Source organism: Mytilus californianus, unplaced genomic scaffold (assembly GCF_021869535.1).
Source record: "Mytilus californianus isolate M0D057914Y unplaced genomic scaffold, xbMytCali1.0.p SCAF_15, whole genome shotgun sequence".
Taxonomy (NCBI): domain Eukaryota; kingdom Metazoa; phylum Mollusca; class Bivalvia; order Mytilida; family Mytilidae; genus Mytilus; species Mytilus californianus.
Window position 1 is genome coordinate 27,690,337 of NW_026262637.1, and position 17,841 is coordinate 27,708,177.

The window sequence follows — 17,841 nt, forward strand, 5'->3', positions numbered from 1 at the left end:
CAAGTATCAGATAAACTTAACATTTTTAAAGATCCATGAAAATGAGGTCAAGGTCAGATGAAATCTGCCAGAATGACATGTTCCTCTTACAATCATTCCATATAAAAATAAGGAGATGTGGTATGATTGCCAATGAGACAATTATCAACCCATATCCCACATATAGTATCTGAGAAACAGACCTACTCACGTAACTTCAACCTTGATCATTGATTGCCATTTTCCAATCAATCAAGGACTATAACTCCTGAATGGGAAAAGAAAAATCGTCAATATCAAACTTGACCTCCATTTTATTATCAATAACATATTAAAATTTGAAAATCATTGGTTCAAAGTTTCACAAGTTATTGCTCGGAAACAGCTGGAATGCCTGTCCAGCAAACAGTCCTCAATAACCAGAGGAAACCTTATTAAAGGGCTTTTCATAAAATGCAAAAGAGATCTGATCAGTTACTAGTAACTAAGCTTAAAATTTTGTAAGTTTGGGTGTGAATATTAGTTTGTTACAAGGAAACTAGATGCTTTGTCTAACATATAGGACTGTTAGACAACAAATCACTGGTTAGTCTTGTAGTTTGGGGTGTACATGTACCACTTTTTGTGCTATCATAGTGCAAGTTATTCAAAATAATTCATTCCATTAATGAAATTAAGCTATCTGTGTTTATGACAGATCTTTGATTGTTTCTGTTATTCACAACATATGTAAACTTGGGATGATCTAGAGCTTGACATATTTAAAGGATGCTTGTTTATTGTTGAAGACTGTATGTTGACCTCTGAATATTTTTTTGGTTATTTTTTGCTGTTGAGCTGCTGTCTTATTGGTATATACCATGTCTCCATTTATTCATTATGATCCTGATCTACAATGTATGTGAGAAACGGTACAATATTTTTCACCAGTGATACATCCTACGTAAACAGCCATTTATGTTGGAAAACTAGTATGTCACATTAAAGTGAATACAATGAATGACTCTGAATCTATATTTTTATATTTATTCAGTTTTTTGTAACTTTTAGGTATTCTATTAATTATTAAGTATAAAAGCTCTCATTATATATTATCATTCTTTATACATGCCCAGTGGCTAATATATGAGCCACATTAAATGCAAGTTATAGATTTAATGCTGTTTTACAGACTTGTAAAATATACAATTAACAAGCTAAATGTGGAAATGGTTGAATATTTATATATATATATATATGTATATACAAGTCTAAAAATTGAAAACAACGTTCAAACCTATGATTGCGTTGGATAAAAACCACAATTTTTATACTTGTGCATGCAAAACAAATTTCTTGGTAGAGGGGTCTAAAAACAGCACAAACAACATTTTCCAAAAGACCAAATGAGTGAAAAAGTATATTTTAACAATATATATATGGAATGTTTAAGCATTCTAAAATATATCTTACTCAATGAAAGATGTGTAATATGAAGCTACATGTATTATCAGAGCAAACACTTTGAAATTGTGAAAAGAAAATATTTACTGGACATAGAAACATTTTCCATATAAGTGTTTTTTATAGACTTCATTTTTGTGCATTGTTTTCTATAGTCTTCATTTTTGTGCATTGTTTTCTATAGACATATTTAAAGTAAAATGAAAGGAAAATTACCTTCCAAAAAGTTCTGCAGTAATTCAATTTAATTGGGTAGAGAAATTTCCTTCTGTTCAGTATCTAAATGGGAGCATACTTATATATAAAATTCAAATGGGGGAGATAATGATATCTACTCTACATGTGATCATTTGATGAATACCAACAACAACAAAAAACACTCTGTGGCAACAATTACATAATTATTGGTTTAAAAAATAAATTGTATATTAGATATACTGTTCTATGATTAATGTATAAGAAAAAAACATGATTATCAAGGCATAAACAAAAATCAATATATATATATATATATAAAAAAGAACAAGTAAAGAAGCATTCTGTAATATAACATCTGGTTGTTTATAACCACTTTGCACCAAATATGAATAAATAAATACCAACATTTCATACATAGTTTTCCACTATTTTTTTTAAAATCAGAAACAGATCCCATCTAGAATAGGGTCTCATCAATTCAGTGATGTAATCAGCCTAAACAAATTACCCACAAGTTTTCAGTTTTTCTTTGTTATTAACACTCATAACAGTGAATAGTTAGAAAATGAAGATCATGATGGGTTTTTTATGATAAAAAATATTTACTTTTATTAACCAAAGTCATATCAACTATAGGCATACAATATAAAATACTCATAGTATATATAGAATAGCAGAAGGTATTGTGAAACATATTAGAATATGTCAGATCTGTGCTTTAAATATAAATTTACCTAACAACATGGCTCTCTCTAATCATTTGAATTCATTAATTGTATATATTTATACATTGAAGGCTTTCTCCAATAATAAAATTTAATGAAATAAGATCTATAACCTTGATATGTAGGACATTTCAAAATGAAATGTATCTCATCTTCAATGTCATCATTACAAAAAGACAGAGTCTCTTCTTCTAAAAATTGCAGAGTAATGGCCACATGTTATAGCCAAATTATGACTACTAAGTCTTATTTTTGTAATACACATCTTATAAATATCTGGTATTGGTCCAATTAACATAAGTAATATTGTAAACACAAATTATCAATTATTTTTCTATAACTTGAACATTTAACTAACATAATCAGTTGGCTGTCAATCTCAGCTATAACAGTCATACATTAAGCTTTCATACAAATTCTTAATTCAAACTATACATGTAATACAATATATAATGGAAGACTTCATCTGTAAGTGAATTATAATCATTCTGAACAATCTCAAAGATCACAATTATGCATAACATTCTTTATGTAATATAAAAATTCAAATATAACAATAGTATATAAACCACCAGAAATCTTGATTCAAAACTGCCATAAAAATTAAATCTGACTACAGTACCAAATATGTAGCACTTTTATACAAAATAATATGCTTTTGTTTTGAACACAAAAGTATATGAATCACATTACCTGTTTCCATTCTCAATTCTAAATGTACAAAAATGTGTACTAATTACAGTGAAAGAATTAACAATACATAAGGTACTTATAACAACCATTGAATGTTCATATCCTGATAATATCTATACTGTGTCTATAAATGTTTCAGTTACATGATGTCTTGGCCATATCATCAACTACATCATTAATATTCAACTTCATCATCTTTATCAGTTCCTAAAAACAGTTATATTTACTATATACATGTATTTTGTTAAAAAAAAAAACAGTCCATAAGAACTTGGAAAAATACACTGGTATATTTTTTTTAAATTTAAAATGACAAGGAAATAATTTTGTGATTTTTTTTTATCAGTTGTCCCCCAAAAAAGAAAAAAAGTTTCACATTTCACTTTTTCTGATTATCAAAGTGAAAAGGGTTAGATGAAATAAACCCATCATTAAACTTGAAAGTGGTTTTAACAAGAATTGAAGACTTTGTTCAGGCAACAACACATTGAAAAAAAGATTGACAGACATGTAAAGAATACTTTACAACGAGAAAAAATCACTGGATTGAATATGTTTAAAATATATATATAAATACAGATGATTTTTTCTTTCTGTACTAAAAATTAATCTTGTTTAGCCATATAGTTTTGTTAGATTGCTGTCTCATTGATATATACCCCATATCTCTTTTTTATTAGTATATAAAAAGTAATATTCCTTATGGTATATATTTTCACTTACTTTGAATAATTCATAATCTTCATTCTGTAGATTTTCTACCACATTAAAATGATCTGTATCAGCAACATCAACATATTGGGATGATAAACCACCATCTTTTAATTTCTACAAACCATACAAAAATTAATGTATAATCATCATAACTTTATATTTTATTTGAGTTGACTACAATCCTTTTGTTTTTTTACATTTTTCTTTTCCAAATTGATCATCATGGTTCTAAAAGGTTGTGAAAAAAAGGTTTATCAAGTTTTCCTTTATTTTTTAGTACTAAGTACAAATAAATTATATACATTTTTTGTAGGCTACTTTGAGGTAATCAAAAGATCCTATTCTGCAAGTTTTAAGAGAATGTGTGTATACAAACCTGTTGGAATTCTTGACTTTGACGTCTGAACTCTGGTGAGTCATGCTGCCCCACAGCTACAATAATGTGCCTATGAGAACTTGTTTTCTTTATTGCGTCTAAATGTTTCAATGGGCTGTTTTCCCAAGCTGTTTCCCTGCATAATAGATATAATTGCTACACTGATCCAAATTCTATTCTATATTACCAAAAATGGACTAAACAGTAAAGGTTAATAATTTACAAAGACAAATAAAAGAACGCTATAACACGTAAATAAGATGATAAACAACGTCAGTACCTAGAATCTATACTTGAAGACCATCATGTATTTTTTGTGAAGTTGATACGGAATATTAATCAGCAAGGTCTTGGTATCTTCCTATGAACTTTTTTAGAAAAAGGATGAGACGTTCTTTGGCATAACCCTGGTTCATCAACCTTCTGCTCAAACACTGGTGACTTTTTATAAAGTCTGAGTAGCAGCTGCAAGCTCTTGAATACCGAATGAGTTGGGAAATGTATATCTCATATGCAGGTGAAGTTGGTATATTGCTACTAAGGTGGGGGAAATTGATAATTTCAAAATTAAAATCGTCTCGTTTGTCATAGATTCTGGTACTGAGATGACCCCTTATGTCAAATTCGAGGTATAAGTCCAAAAATGAGGGGGAGGAAGCCATGTTTGTTGCTTCTTTAATTTCTAGTTCTGGAGGATATATTATTGGAACCCAATCAGAAAAGTTTGGATTGTTAATGGAAAGAACATCATCAATATATCTGAATGTGAAATTAAATGATCTGGCTTCTTTGATCTTCTTGTTTTTGACAAGTGTCTGAAGGAACTCCGACTCATATGAAAATAAGAAGAGGTCAGCAAGGAGAGGCGCACAGTTCGTTCCCATAGGAATGCCGACAATTTGCTGAATAAGTCAACTTCCAAATTCAACAAATACTTGTCAATAAGAAACTCCAGCATACTGATCACTTGTTCCTCTGTGTAGCATGTTTTACCTTTTTTTCACTATTAACAAAATTTGCCGTTATGATATCCCAAAGTAATAAATTTATAGTGTATGCTACCATTTTTATAATGAAAAGCATTGTGGATTATTTCTTTTAGACAATTTTTTTAATTTCACATGGGGAATGGTGGTTTACGGGGTTGAAAAATCAAAGGTTTTGATAGAATTAATTACAGAGAAAGATCGAGATTTGAAATTATCCAGAAGTTCTTTAGAGTTTTTTAGAATCCACATATGTGTTAATACCACTATGCAAGTAAACAGTTTCACAGTATTTCTGAAGACCCTCTTTCACTGCCGACAGTTAACATCCAAATTTCTTTTCCAAACATGCATGAAGAGTGAGTTTTAAACAATGTGCCTACCAATGCTTTTCCTTTTATTTTTTCTGAAATATCTCTGAAGTTTGTGACAACTTAAATATATGGGCAATACTTCATAGAATGTTCAATGACCTGGGTTGAACACTGCATATTTATATTTATATTGAAGTTGTCTAGCTGCTTTTATGGAATGTCTTGATGAACTTTTTCCAAACTTGGGATATAATACATTTTACAGCAGAATTTCCTCATCCTGCCAATTTCTTTGGACTAACACCCCATAAAACTTCACAAAAAGTTTACATACTCATTGAAGTTAAGCACCTCCCATTAAGGAAATGTTTATGGATTTATTTCCCATGTTTTGACATTTGTTATTTCCATATATCTAAATGTTCATTATAGATAATTCTTCATTGTTTCAGAAACATTCTGTGCAACCAGGCAACTTGAATCTTTTATCCATTTTTTACTGATTCATATATTTTCTTCTCTAAGACAATTGAAACATTTTTAATGTTTGCCAAATACTATATATCAAGTAAATGTCTTATGAAGTCTTCATTTTCAGCATGCTTTTATAGTTTAGTGAAGATATGTTCATCGGAAGAATTCAATTGACCCTTGCTTCCTTTACATGCATATCATTTATATACAGTTATACAGATTAAATAACTTACTGTGTCATTTTGAGAGGATTATTTACAGATGTATTTACTAAAGGTTGAAGGTCATATATACCACTCACTAATAATGCACCTATAAAATAAAGTAGTCTTAATCTAAATAAAATTCAATATTCAACAATTAAACTGTTAGTGCTTAAAATTATTTTTGACTCACTTTTTTATAACAAAAGGATTTGGTTAAGAATTTGTTTCATTCAGCTCTTAAATTCAATGTTGGCAAATAGATGAGAACAAACATTACTTGAGGCATGTGTCCCTAACAAGGCTCTAACTATCATGTAGACAGTAGACAGACAAAATCTGTGTACCATATAACATTGTTTAATTGTCTTAGTACTGCTAAATCTTGGTTGAGATGTTGCTTTTAAAGTAAACAATTTAAAGATGAATTAAGAAAGAATACATTACCAAGTTGATAATGATCCACAATGAAGACTTAAATTATACAGAACTAATAACTTCAAGACACCATTGAAAAAGTGTGCATCTTTTATCCATCTTTCTGCTTCTGATAAGGTCCATGAAGGATCAAATCAACTCAGGCTATCATGGAGTCAGACTTCATACACTTAGATATCAAATCACTGCATACTTTCAGACATCCAATCACAGCCTAAATTTTATCAGTGAGTTAGATTGCATACTTTCAGGCATCCAATCACAGCCTACCTTTTATCAGTGAGTTAGACTGCATACTTTCAGACATCCAATCACAGCCTACCTTTATCAGTGAGTTAGACTGTATACTTTCAGACATCCAATCACAGCCTATCTTTTATCAGTGATTTAGACTGCTTTCAGACATCCAATCACAGCCTAAATTTTATCAGCGAGTTAGATTGCATACTTTCAGACATCCAATTACAGCCTACCTTTTATCATTGAATTAGACTGCATACTCTCAGACATCCAATCAACAGATAGCATCATAGCTGCTAAATGCCCTCCGGCAGAATGTCCACCAATGTAAACTCCACTGTAAAAACAAATTAGGTATGGTAATATTATGTTTAAATATTTTTGTGTTTATCAAAGGAAATACAAAGACATTATTGAATCAACTCACACGAGTTTTTTTATCTGTGTGTAGTGTTCTTTACCTATTGATGTATATGCCCCCATATCCTATTATTGATATATGAACATTCTGATCAGTAAGAACATAAGCTTATATCGAAAGGATATGGTTTGTGCCCACATAAAACTCTTTATTATGACAACTCTTATTCTACAAATGTTTCAACAATAAGGCAGCTACAATGGATACTGTCATAACTACACCTTTAGTCCCTTCAGTATTGGATTCTCATCTGATTATACATATGTTCATTCTTCAGATTCTATTTTCTAAAGAATACTGGTATTTATTGTTCTGGTCAGTAAAGGTTTACAGTTCATGCTGGATTTGGTTTAGATAGTTTGACTGTATAAATAAAATGCATAGCGTCTATTGTAATGAAAGTAAGTAAATTTCTTATTTTATTACATACCTGGACCCTCTATGTGAAGCTAAGTTAAATACATATGACAAAGCTTTTTTACACTGGTTGACTATTTCTGAAATGGACACTGAAAGAAATATGTATGATGAAAATTATATTGAACCCTGCAATGAAACCTTATTTCTCTAATACTTTGACAATTTATACCTTTCTGCACTCATTGTATAAAAAAAATTTAATCAACGTGTGGTTGCCGGTGATCTCAGAAGATGATTGGATGAATTCAAGGGTCATAACCTTTATCAGCTCAAAATATGCTAACAGGTGTTAATGAAATTGACAACTTTGTGAAATGTGGAAGGCACTCGAAGGGGGTTTTGGTTTAACCAAAAATGAAAATGTATTTTTTAATTATTAGAGAAACAGATTCTTACATAGTTACTTGTGAATTATCGGATTTATCCAATCTCGATAGTTAAATTATAAATTTTAAAGTCCTCGCCATGGCTCAGACTTTAAAATTGATAATTTAACTATCTCGATTGGATAAATCCGATAATCCACTGGTATCAATGTAAGAATCTATATATAACAATCTTCCTAAACACAATTTTTATAAATCATTATAAAATATCTTGAAACATTTTAATTCTGGCCAAAAATTCCTTCTTAAGCAATGATGGGAGTTTAAAACTGAAATAATGGTTTCTACTGTTTTCTGCTCTCATATAGATGACATAATACTACATGTATTAACCAGTTTAGTGCATTATGCATGAAACAGCCCCTTTATTAATAAAAGCGAAACCGGTCTATTACAGACTAACAGGGCATTAATAAAGGGCCATTATGAATAACATGGGGCCATTATGAATAATCAGGGCTATAACAGATTTTCAGTTGTTATCAATTCAAATACATTTCTGGGGAAAAGAAACATCAAGAAATTGAAAGTTCCAAAGAATAATGACATATTTGACCCAATTGTCAAGTTAATAATTACACAATACATTCCATGATGTCTATCAATTTATTTAATTTTAGTTTTAAAAATCCAGAATGAAATCTTGTATTTTGTATGCCATAAATTGCTTTGAATAGGACAACAATAAAACTACATTTATATTTACATGTTATTTCATCACATCACTTTAAAAGTTTCTTTTTAATATGCATTTGGTATAATTATATACAATTTCTAAAAAAAAAAAAAATTGATTTGGCTTGGTTAAATATTACACATTGACCGTTTGGTTGATAAAAGTGTTAAGAAATGGGTGTTTTCAAATTGACCCTGTTATTTGTCCTCAGTCAGTAATAATGGCCTCAGAGGCTGTAATGTCCCTCGGTGTTGCCCTGTGCTATTACAGGCACCCTCGACCATTATAACAGACCTTGGACACATTACAGGGCCATTATGAAAGCACCCATTAATTACTACTATAATATTCCATTTTGGCTGGCTCAGGAAATGGATATAAAACTTTTAGTAAATTACAGAATGCTGCTCTAAACCTTACAGATTTATTTTGATTAAAATGTGAAATAAAGCTAGCAGTTGAATAAAGCAATTTAAAAAATACTTAATTTAATATTTTTGTCATTACCCCCATATCAATAGTATAAATTTTAAAGCATTGGAATAATAAATGTTTTTTTATTTTTAACCTACCTTTTGGTGCTAGGTCATATCCAATAACAACTACTACAGCTCCCGCCTTACAGATTGGACGTACCATAAAACTTGAAATTTCTCGACTTAAACAAGAAAACATTATTGTTTACAACCTGTGCATAATTCTTTGCATGTTAAAAGTAATTGACAAATCCTATGATTTACAGATATCTTGAGATCAATCATGTTGCCTTTAAACTTATTATACAGATATTTTACTTGACCTCTAATTTCTGTTATCATTTATAATAGACTTTATGATTTAAAGTCACCTTATACCTTAAAACACATGCTACAAAGTTGTAAATTACAAGTACAGGGAGTAACGGTTCAGCTGTTATATAACAGTAAAGTCATTTTGTTACTTGTTTTTGAGTCAAGTCCTTTTCAATTGATTTTTTTAGTATGTTCTAATATTGTGCAGTTTCACATCTATCCCAGCTAGGGGAAGAGGACGGTTGATTGAGCACCCACAAAAATGTTTAACCCTGCCGCATTCTTTATGTACCTGTTCCAAGACAGGAGCCTGTAGTCCAGTGGTTGTTTTTAATTTGAGGTCTGCAAGGGTTGTTTTTCTCCTATCAAATGTTATTTACACAAATCAGGATGTTAATTGTCCCTTTCGGATATTTTTTTTGCTATTCAGGAGTGTTTTAAAGCCTGTTATACAGTATGGGTTTCCTCATTACTAAAGGCTATATGGTGACCTGTTATAGTATGGGTTTCCTCATTACTGAAGGCTATATGGCGACCTGTTATACAGTATGGGTTTCCTCATTACTGAAGGCTATATGGTGACCTGTATAAGGTTGTTTACATCCTTGTCTCATTGGCTACCATACCACATCTCCTCCATTTTAAACATATACCATTCTCTGGTTCAATATCTGTTGCTTTAAAGAAAACCTCTGCATGGAGCTGTAGGTTTTTCTATGTATTATTTCTGGTTTCAGTCTTAATACTGTTACTGTAACTTATTAGCAGGGAGGTAGCTTAGTGAATAGCAACTTACTCCATCATCTGCCAATATCCACCATGTATATATAAAAATATAGGAGCATCTGCAAAATATTCAAGACTTAGTGCAAATCTTTATAATAATCAGAAATATATAATGAATTGACAAAATAGCAATTCATTTTGCTACGGAATTGGTAGTACACTTGGGGAATTTTATAAGGTACACCACCCCTATTTGTTATTTAATTGTTAATAAATCTTTGACATTTAAAGAACTAAATATTGGTTTCAATAATAGAGCTCTGTCAGAGTCCCCCTGAAAAGTAATGGATAAATTTTACAAAAAACACGAGATATGAGCCATCAATTCCCCAAATGACAAAAATAACAAGTGAAACTGCGAGCTACTGCTCACTGATGATACCCCCGCCACAACTGGATAATTTAAATAGTGTAAAAATATGTAAGTGTTCGGTAAACGGAAGTTGTTGAGTGATGAATCTGAAAACACATCACACGGTATAGCTGACTTATATAAACCCTGAAACCAAATTTCAGAAATCCTTATGATGTAGTTCCAGAGAAAGATGCGACGAAAGATATTCATGGGACGGACGTACGGACAGACAGACAGACAGAGGTAAAACAGTATACCCCAACTTTTTTAAAGCGGGGGTATAAAAACATGATGAATACTATAAACAGAGAAATTTTTACGCCATCTTTTTTTGGGATTTATTAACATTATCTAAATTTGCACCGTTTTGAACTAGAGATATCCCCGTGGCCTATATAAATATTTTCATAAATGATTTAGAAAGTAAACAGGTTTACATGTATCGTAAATCAAGTGATAAAATCAATTAGAAATCTTTTTTGTTGGTTCATTAATGTTATTAAAGTAGATTAAAAGTTATGTCATGTTTGCTTGTAAAAATACATACACAATAAACAGAAAAGAAGACCTAATTAAGAGTGAATACAATGCTGTCAGGATTCATTAATCCATCTTTAGATCAGATGTGTGGCAGATACAATGAAATAATAATTCTAAAACTGATTGACAGGTGTCATTTACATATTCATAAGGAGTGTTGTTTAAAAAACAATGTCCATAATGTCTGCATGCTTGAGATGTCTTCCATGTTAATATTATTAACTTGAGTTAAAGTTATGTTCTCTAAAATAGCTTTTCATTTAGAAATACAGTTATGATTTGAGGTATTTATCTGTCATCTGTAAAATAGGTGTTATACAGTGGTCCTCTACATATCCTATTCATATATGTACATGTATGGTCTTCATCTTATGAATAGATTTTCCTTAAAACTTTTGAGGTCATTTTATTTTCTTGTTTCAATTCTTACTGCGAAAATATTACTGCCTTTAAAATTTGCCTGTTTACAGTATATAACTACAGACAACCACTGACAAGGTTTGTAACAGGACTGGCACACTATCATGTGGTATGGTATAATTATGGTTGTATGACAAGGTTTGTAACAGGACTGGCACACTATCATGTGGTATGGTATAACTATGGTTGTATGACATGGTTTGTAACAGGACTGGCACACTATCATGTGGTATGGTATAACTATGGTTGAATGACAAGGTTTGTAACAGGACTTGCACACTATCATGTGGTATGGTATAACTATGGTTGTATGACAAGGTTTGTAACAGGACTGGCACACTATCATGTGGTATGGTATAACTATGGATGTATAACAAGGTTTGTAACAGGACTAGCACACTATCATGTGGTATGGTATAACTATGGTTGTATGACAAGGTTTGTAACAGGACTGGCACACTATCATGTGGTATGGTATAACTATGGTTGTATGACAAGGTTTGTAACAGGACTGGCACACTATCATGTGGTATGGTATAACTATGGATGTATAACAAGGTTTGTAACAGGACTGGCACATTATCATGTGGTATGGTATAACTATGGTTGTATGACAAGGTTTGTAACAGGACTGGCACACTATCATGTGGTATGGTATAACTATGGATGTATAACAAGGTTTGTAACAGGACTGGCACATTACATGTGGTATGGTATAACTATGGTTGAATGACAAGGTTTGTAACAGGACTGGCACACTATCATGTGGTATGGTATAACTATGGATGTATAACAAGGTTTGTAACAGGACTGGCACATTACATGTGGTATGGTATAACTATGGTTGTATGACAAGGTTTGTAACAGGACTAGCACACTATCATGTGGTATGGTATAACTATAGTTGTATGACAAGGTTTGTAACAGGACTGGCACACTATCATGTGGTATGGTATAACTATGGATGTATAACAAGGTTTGTAACAGGACTGGCACATTACATGTGGTATGGTATAACTATGGATGTATAACAAGGTTTGTAACAGGACTGGCACACTATCATGTGGTATAGTATAACTATGGTTGTATGACAAGGTTTGTAACAGGACTGGCACATTATCATGTGGTATGGTATAACTATGGTTGTATAACAGGTTTGTAACAGGACTGGCACACTATCATGTGGTATGGTATAACTATGGTTGTATGACAAGGTTTGTAACAGGACTGGCACACTATCATGTGGTATGGTATAACTATGGATGTATAACAAGGTTTGTAACAGGACTAGCACACTATCATGTGGTATGGTATAACTATGGTTGAATGACAAGGTTTGTAACAGGACTGGCACACTATCATGTGGTATGGTATAACTATGGTTGTATAACAGGTTTGTAACAGGACTGGCACATTATCATGTGGTATGGTATAACTATGGTTGTATGACAAGGTTTGTAACAGGACTGGCACACTATCATGTGGTATGGTATAACTATGGATGTATAACAAGGTTTGTAACAGGACTAGCACACTATCATGTGGTATGGTATAACTATGGTTGAATGACAAGGTTTGTAACAGGACTGGCACACTATCATGTGGTATGGTATAACTATGGTTGTATGACAAGGTTTGTAACAGGACTGGCACACTATCATGTGGTATGGTATAACTATGGTTGTATGACAAGGTTTGTAACAGGACTAGCACACTATCATGTGGTATGGTATAACTATGGTTGAATGACAAGGTTTGTAACAGGACTGGCACACTATCATGTGGTATGGTATAACTATGGTTGTATAACAGGTTTGTAACAGGACTGGCACATTATCATGTGGTATGGTATAACTATGGTTGTATGACAAGGTTTGTAACAGGACTGGCACACTATCATGTGGTATGGTATAACTATGGATGTATAACAAGGTTTGTAACAGGACTAGCACACTATCATGTGGTATGGTATAACTATGGTTGTATGACAAGGTTTGTAACAGGACTGGCACACTATCATGTGGTATGGTATAACTATGGATGTATAACAAGGTTTGTAACAGGACTAGCACACTATCATGTGGTATGGTATAACTATGGTTGTATGACAAGGTTTGTAACAGGACTGGCACACTATCATGTGGTATGGTATAACTATGGATGTATAACAAGGTTTGTAACAGGACTAGCACACTATCATGTGGTATGGTATAACTATGGTTGTATGACAAGGTTTGTAACAGGACTGGCACACTATCATGTGGTATGGTATAACTATGGATGTATAACAAGGTTTGTAACAGGACTGGCACACTATCATGTGGTATGGTATAACTAAGGTTGTATGACAAGGTTTGTAACAGGACTGGCACACTATCATGTCGTATGGTATAACTATGGTTGTATGACAAGGTTTGTAACAGGACTGGCACACTATCATGTGGTATGGTATAACTATGGTTGTATGACAAGGTTTGTAACAGGACTGGCACACTATCATGTGGTATGATATAACTATGGTTGTATGACAAGGTTTATAACAGGACTAGCACACTATCATGTGGTATAGTATAACTATGGTTGTATGTCTATCAGTATCTTAAAACTGGCTGTGGAGGTAGATGCAGATACAGATATGGGCACAAGGGTACTCCAGACCACTAGTCCCTTCAAAACTTAATTAGTCATGTAATGACATCTCACAAGTATGAAAAGTAACTAATCTGGTTTTAAAATATAAATTGTAAAAATAATTATAAAAAGAAAAAAATGTACATTTGATAATTATTTATAGTAACTTACCCCCAGGAAGTGTGTCAGCACCAAAGATATCTAATTTCTGTCTTTCTGTATCACCATAGATTCTATCTATCTGACACTCTATTTCTGACTTCGCTTTCTCACTTTCTATTTTAGGTAAAGAAAACATAATGTTCTTTAATTATTTATATGTATCATGTTTTATTGAGCAATGAACATGAGAACAAATCACCACAAAATCTATTACTAGTAAATCTTATAACAAGTTGCACATACAGAAGAAGAAGAAGAATATAAGATAAAAAAAAAATACCAGCCAATATTTAAATGTAGAGAAAAATGGAGCATAAAAATGGTTATCAACTTGAAATCTGGAGATAGAAATTTTGGAGCATGCCCTTTTTAACTTTTTTTTACTTTTTTTTTTCTAATGTTGTGTTGTTATACCATTGCCCCAGTTTATTATTGTTATGGGAGGGTTAAGAGATCAATTTTTTTTACATTTTTTATGTACCTGTCCCAAGGCAGGAGGCTGTAGTCCAGTGTGGTTGTAGTCAGTTTAACATGTTTAACAATGATCTTCCTCTTCTTAATTTTTTTGATAAATTCCTCAGACGAAAAAAAAAAGGCACCTGAGTAAAATTGATTAACCTCAACAATTCTGATTAAAGCATTCATCGTTTTTGAAATAATTTATCAACATTAAAGACAACAACACTCATAAATTACTGCAAAGTAATAGTTTTAATGGTCGACATGTTCAACTGACTTTGCTCGGAGGTACTGCTTCAAGTTGCATCAGGAATATTATGAGATGTATGATCGCCGCTGGTATTCAGGTATTGGGAATTATAAAAAGCATGGTAGATCGGTTAATATTAAATTTGTTTGTAAAATGTCCATGGATCAAGTTTGGCTTCATGAATAATGAGATAATTTGTGACAAATTATGAGTTCTTTATTTTTTTCACAGTCCTATACAAAAGTAAGATCTTACCTTCAGCAACGATCATTATATGTTGTTTAACAACTTCATCTGGTGAACATCTATGTGTCCATTTTGATGGGCTATACTGTTTTTCTAATTCCTGAAATTAGCAGATGACCATCTACTTATAATAATATTGGTGGAGAATACTGCCATTAATTTTTTGCCAATCAATTCATCTTGATATAATTGTAATATTTGCCACTGGATTTATGATTGGTTTTGATAATATAAAAATGTGTTTTACTCTTATTTTTTAAATAAGAGCAGGTGGTTGTGAAAAAAAAAAAAGTAAAAGCTTAAGCAATCCATTCTATTACTTTTACTCTTACCTCATTATTCATTTTTAATCTTGCAGTCTTCATGGTCTTTGTGATTTCCTACAAAATAAAATGGACAATATTAATTTATAGCCATCGTCATTTGATTGGTCATGCAAATTGTCCATATTGATAAAAAAGCAGAATGGCTTCTTCTAAAATCATTGGCTGTTGAAATCAAAATAACTATTTAGTGGAAAAACTAGATCTAAATGACTATATTTTGTTGATCTTAATTTAACTTAATTGGTATTATTCAGAACTGTAAATTTGATTTCAACATCTATCTGTTTTTTTTAAGAGCAAAACCTCCTTTAAAATTTGAAACTGTTTTTTAACTAATTAGCTTTTTAATTATTATTAGATTATGATTAAAAGGAGATTTGGAATATTTATCAATTAGACAACAATCCAGCATGACATTTACCTGGTTTTCTGTTGTTCAAGTTCTGTTAGGCAGAACAAATAAACATTGACAAATTGAAAACATGCAAGTTTGGAAATAATTTTTCATTGGGCAATGGCCATTTCAATACCTTCATGTTTATCTGACTGTTTTCATTTTAAAGATGTGACATTTCACTTTCAGTCTGCAAATAAATCTTTTTTATGTAGCGTGCACATATCTTGTTAAATGGTCTGAATGTTTACGACCTCTGTAGTAAAAAAGCTATTTATCAAGATTATTTTAATAGTACCATTGTTGAAAGATAGTTTTTATCTCAGATATACATGTATCTATAGTTAAAACTTATAATCACCTGCCGTACATCACAAAATTATGCTAAAACATCAACATTGAACAATGACATGTTCAACCAATCAAAGAACAGAACAGACAACATCCATGCTGTTACCATAGTTTAGCATCATGAGATCAATTGGGACAAACTATTACCAACTGCATTGGAATAAAAAGTACTTCATCCCGAGACTTTCGCAGATTACACCTGCCTTATTGTCAGGGGCAGAGTTTTAATACATTGGGAATAACGCTAAATATATACAATGAGAATCCAAAGCCATTATCAGGCAAATGCACATAACTATATATAGAACAGATTCATTAAACTATAACCATCAGAGAAATGAAATTTTATTTTACACCCTCTAATTTTGGAAAATTCTGCACTATCAAAAGACAGCTCCTTTAGACTCACTAATCCCAAAGATACGATCAAATTTAGACTTTTGATACATGGTCAATGCATTATAATTTGTCACTAGCACCTTAGCTGTTGGAGATGACTGTAAAGTGTAAAATCTTTCAGAGTTGGATAAAGATGAGATCCGAAAAGTTCGAAGGTGATATACACGAATGTAAAGTCCAGAGAATTAAAAATCGTAGTTTCGTATCCCTGGCTTATCAGCGATTGTTTCTTTCGCTGGAAAGTCTATAGAATTAAATTGTTGATTGAAAGTATTTAATTTATTTATTCAATTAATTCATTAGATAGTTAATCATATCTTTTAATCTTAAAATTTATTTTGTTTTAAACCGCATTATCGCATTCAAGTATGGCGGAGAATTTGAACACCCCGTCACATTTTCTTTCAGTTAAGCCACCAGGTAGCAAAATTGGCTGTTACAGTTAAAACAAACCATTCAATACTTATTTTAAATATTGGTTATTGTAGTCATTTATATTTAATGAACAAACATGCAGGCATTAACTCAGATTTACTTTTTTTATATATCAAAGTCATGTTTGGACCTGTCATAAATGTAAAATGATCATAAATGCAAATATTTATAATATTTGTGTATGTAAAAATTCAAAAGATATTTTATTATCTGTTTACTTGTAGATAAATACTTGAAAATTTTGTTGCTGATTGATTGTGTCACAAGGCACATATTCATTTTGCTAATTAAAGTTAGTAAATTTATCTGTTTATATAGAGTCGGTCCGGGTAATTCCGTACACTTTTGGTCCGAAATGAATCTCATTTGGTTCCCTGTTTGATACTACAATATTTTAGAAGGAAACCGGTAACTAGATCATTCGTAGATAGTATTGATATTTGACTTTTTCCTTGCCATTCAACGTAAAATACCGAGAATGAGCATATCGAAAACAGAAAAGTCACTGTGGCTAATATCGTACGGTTGTTGTGTATTTCCGTACACCTTGATGTGTAATTCCGTACATTGATTAAATTCAAAATAGGATTGCTATTTGGAAATAATTTGG

At 31.6% G+C, this 17,841-nt stretch overlaps 2 protein-coding genes and 1 long non-coding RNA gene across 23 annotated transcripts in view; 2 read left to right on the top strand and 1 right to left on the bottom strand.

Annotated features, from left to right (window-relative positions):
* Positions 1-991: 991 nt before the first annotated feature.
* On the bottom strand, positions 992-15,689 carry LOC127725797 (kynurenine formamidase-like). Its single transcript, XM_052233082.1, has 11 exons — positions 15,659-15,689; positions 15,336-15,426; positions 14,381-14,485; positions 10,274-10,322; positions 9,259-9,344; positions 7,635-7,713; positions 7,017-7,120; positions 6,136-6,214; positions 4,129-4,264; positions 3,762-3,866; positions 992-3,245 (listed from the first exon to the last, which is right to left on the bottom strand). The coding sequence occupies exons 1-11, from the start codon at positions 15,668-15,670 to the stop codon at positions 3,174-3,176; spliced, it is 918 nt and encodes a 305-aa protein (XP_052089042.1). The 5' UTR covers positions 15,671-15,689; the 3' UTR covers positions 992-3,173.
* On the top strand, positions 12,406-13,417 carry LOC127725798 (uncharacterized). Of its 2 annotated transcripts, none has more exons than XR_007993159.1 (3): positions 12,406-12,434; positions 13,152-13,271; positions 13,332-13,417. It is a non-coding gene; the product is annotated as an uncharacterized LOC127725798 (long non-coding RNA). The 2 variants fall into 2 exon arrangements; XR_007993158.1 differs by lacking the exon at positions 12,406-12,434 and adding an exon at positions 12,901-12,971.
* A 1,470-nt stretch (positions 15,690-17,159) lies between the features above and the next one.
* The window catches only part of LOC127725799 (coiled-coil alpha-helical rod protein 1-like), a 36,221-nt gene continuing 35,539 nt past the window's right edge, over positions 17,160-17,841 (top strand). For all 20 annotated transcript variants that reach the window (XR_007993166.1, XR_007993160.1, XR_007993162.1 and 17 more), the window contains exon 1: positions 17,160-17,216. Coding sequence is in view for 1 of the 20 variants with exons in the window: in XM_052233083.1 (XP_052089043.1) it covers positions 17,165-17,216 (52 nt within the window). In the remaining 19 variants the exon portion in view is untranslated. The remainder of the gene's footprint in view (positions 17,217-17,841) is intronic.

Bases quoted from the DNA above. Each gene is read 5' to 3' on its own strand.
- LOC127725797 (XM_052233082.1), bottom strand. The intron at 7,121-7,634 runs GTATGTAATAAA...TTGTTTTTACAG, and splicing joins GCTTCACATAGAGGGTCCAG to TGGAGTTTACATTGGTGGAC. The intron at 3,246-3,761 runs GTAAGTGAAAAT...AACTGTTTTTAG, and splicing joins AAGATTATGAATTATTCAAA to GAACTGATAAAGATGATGAA.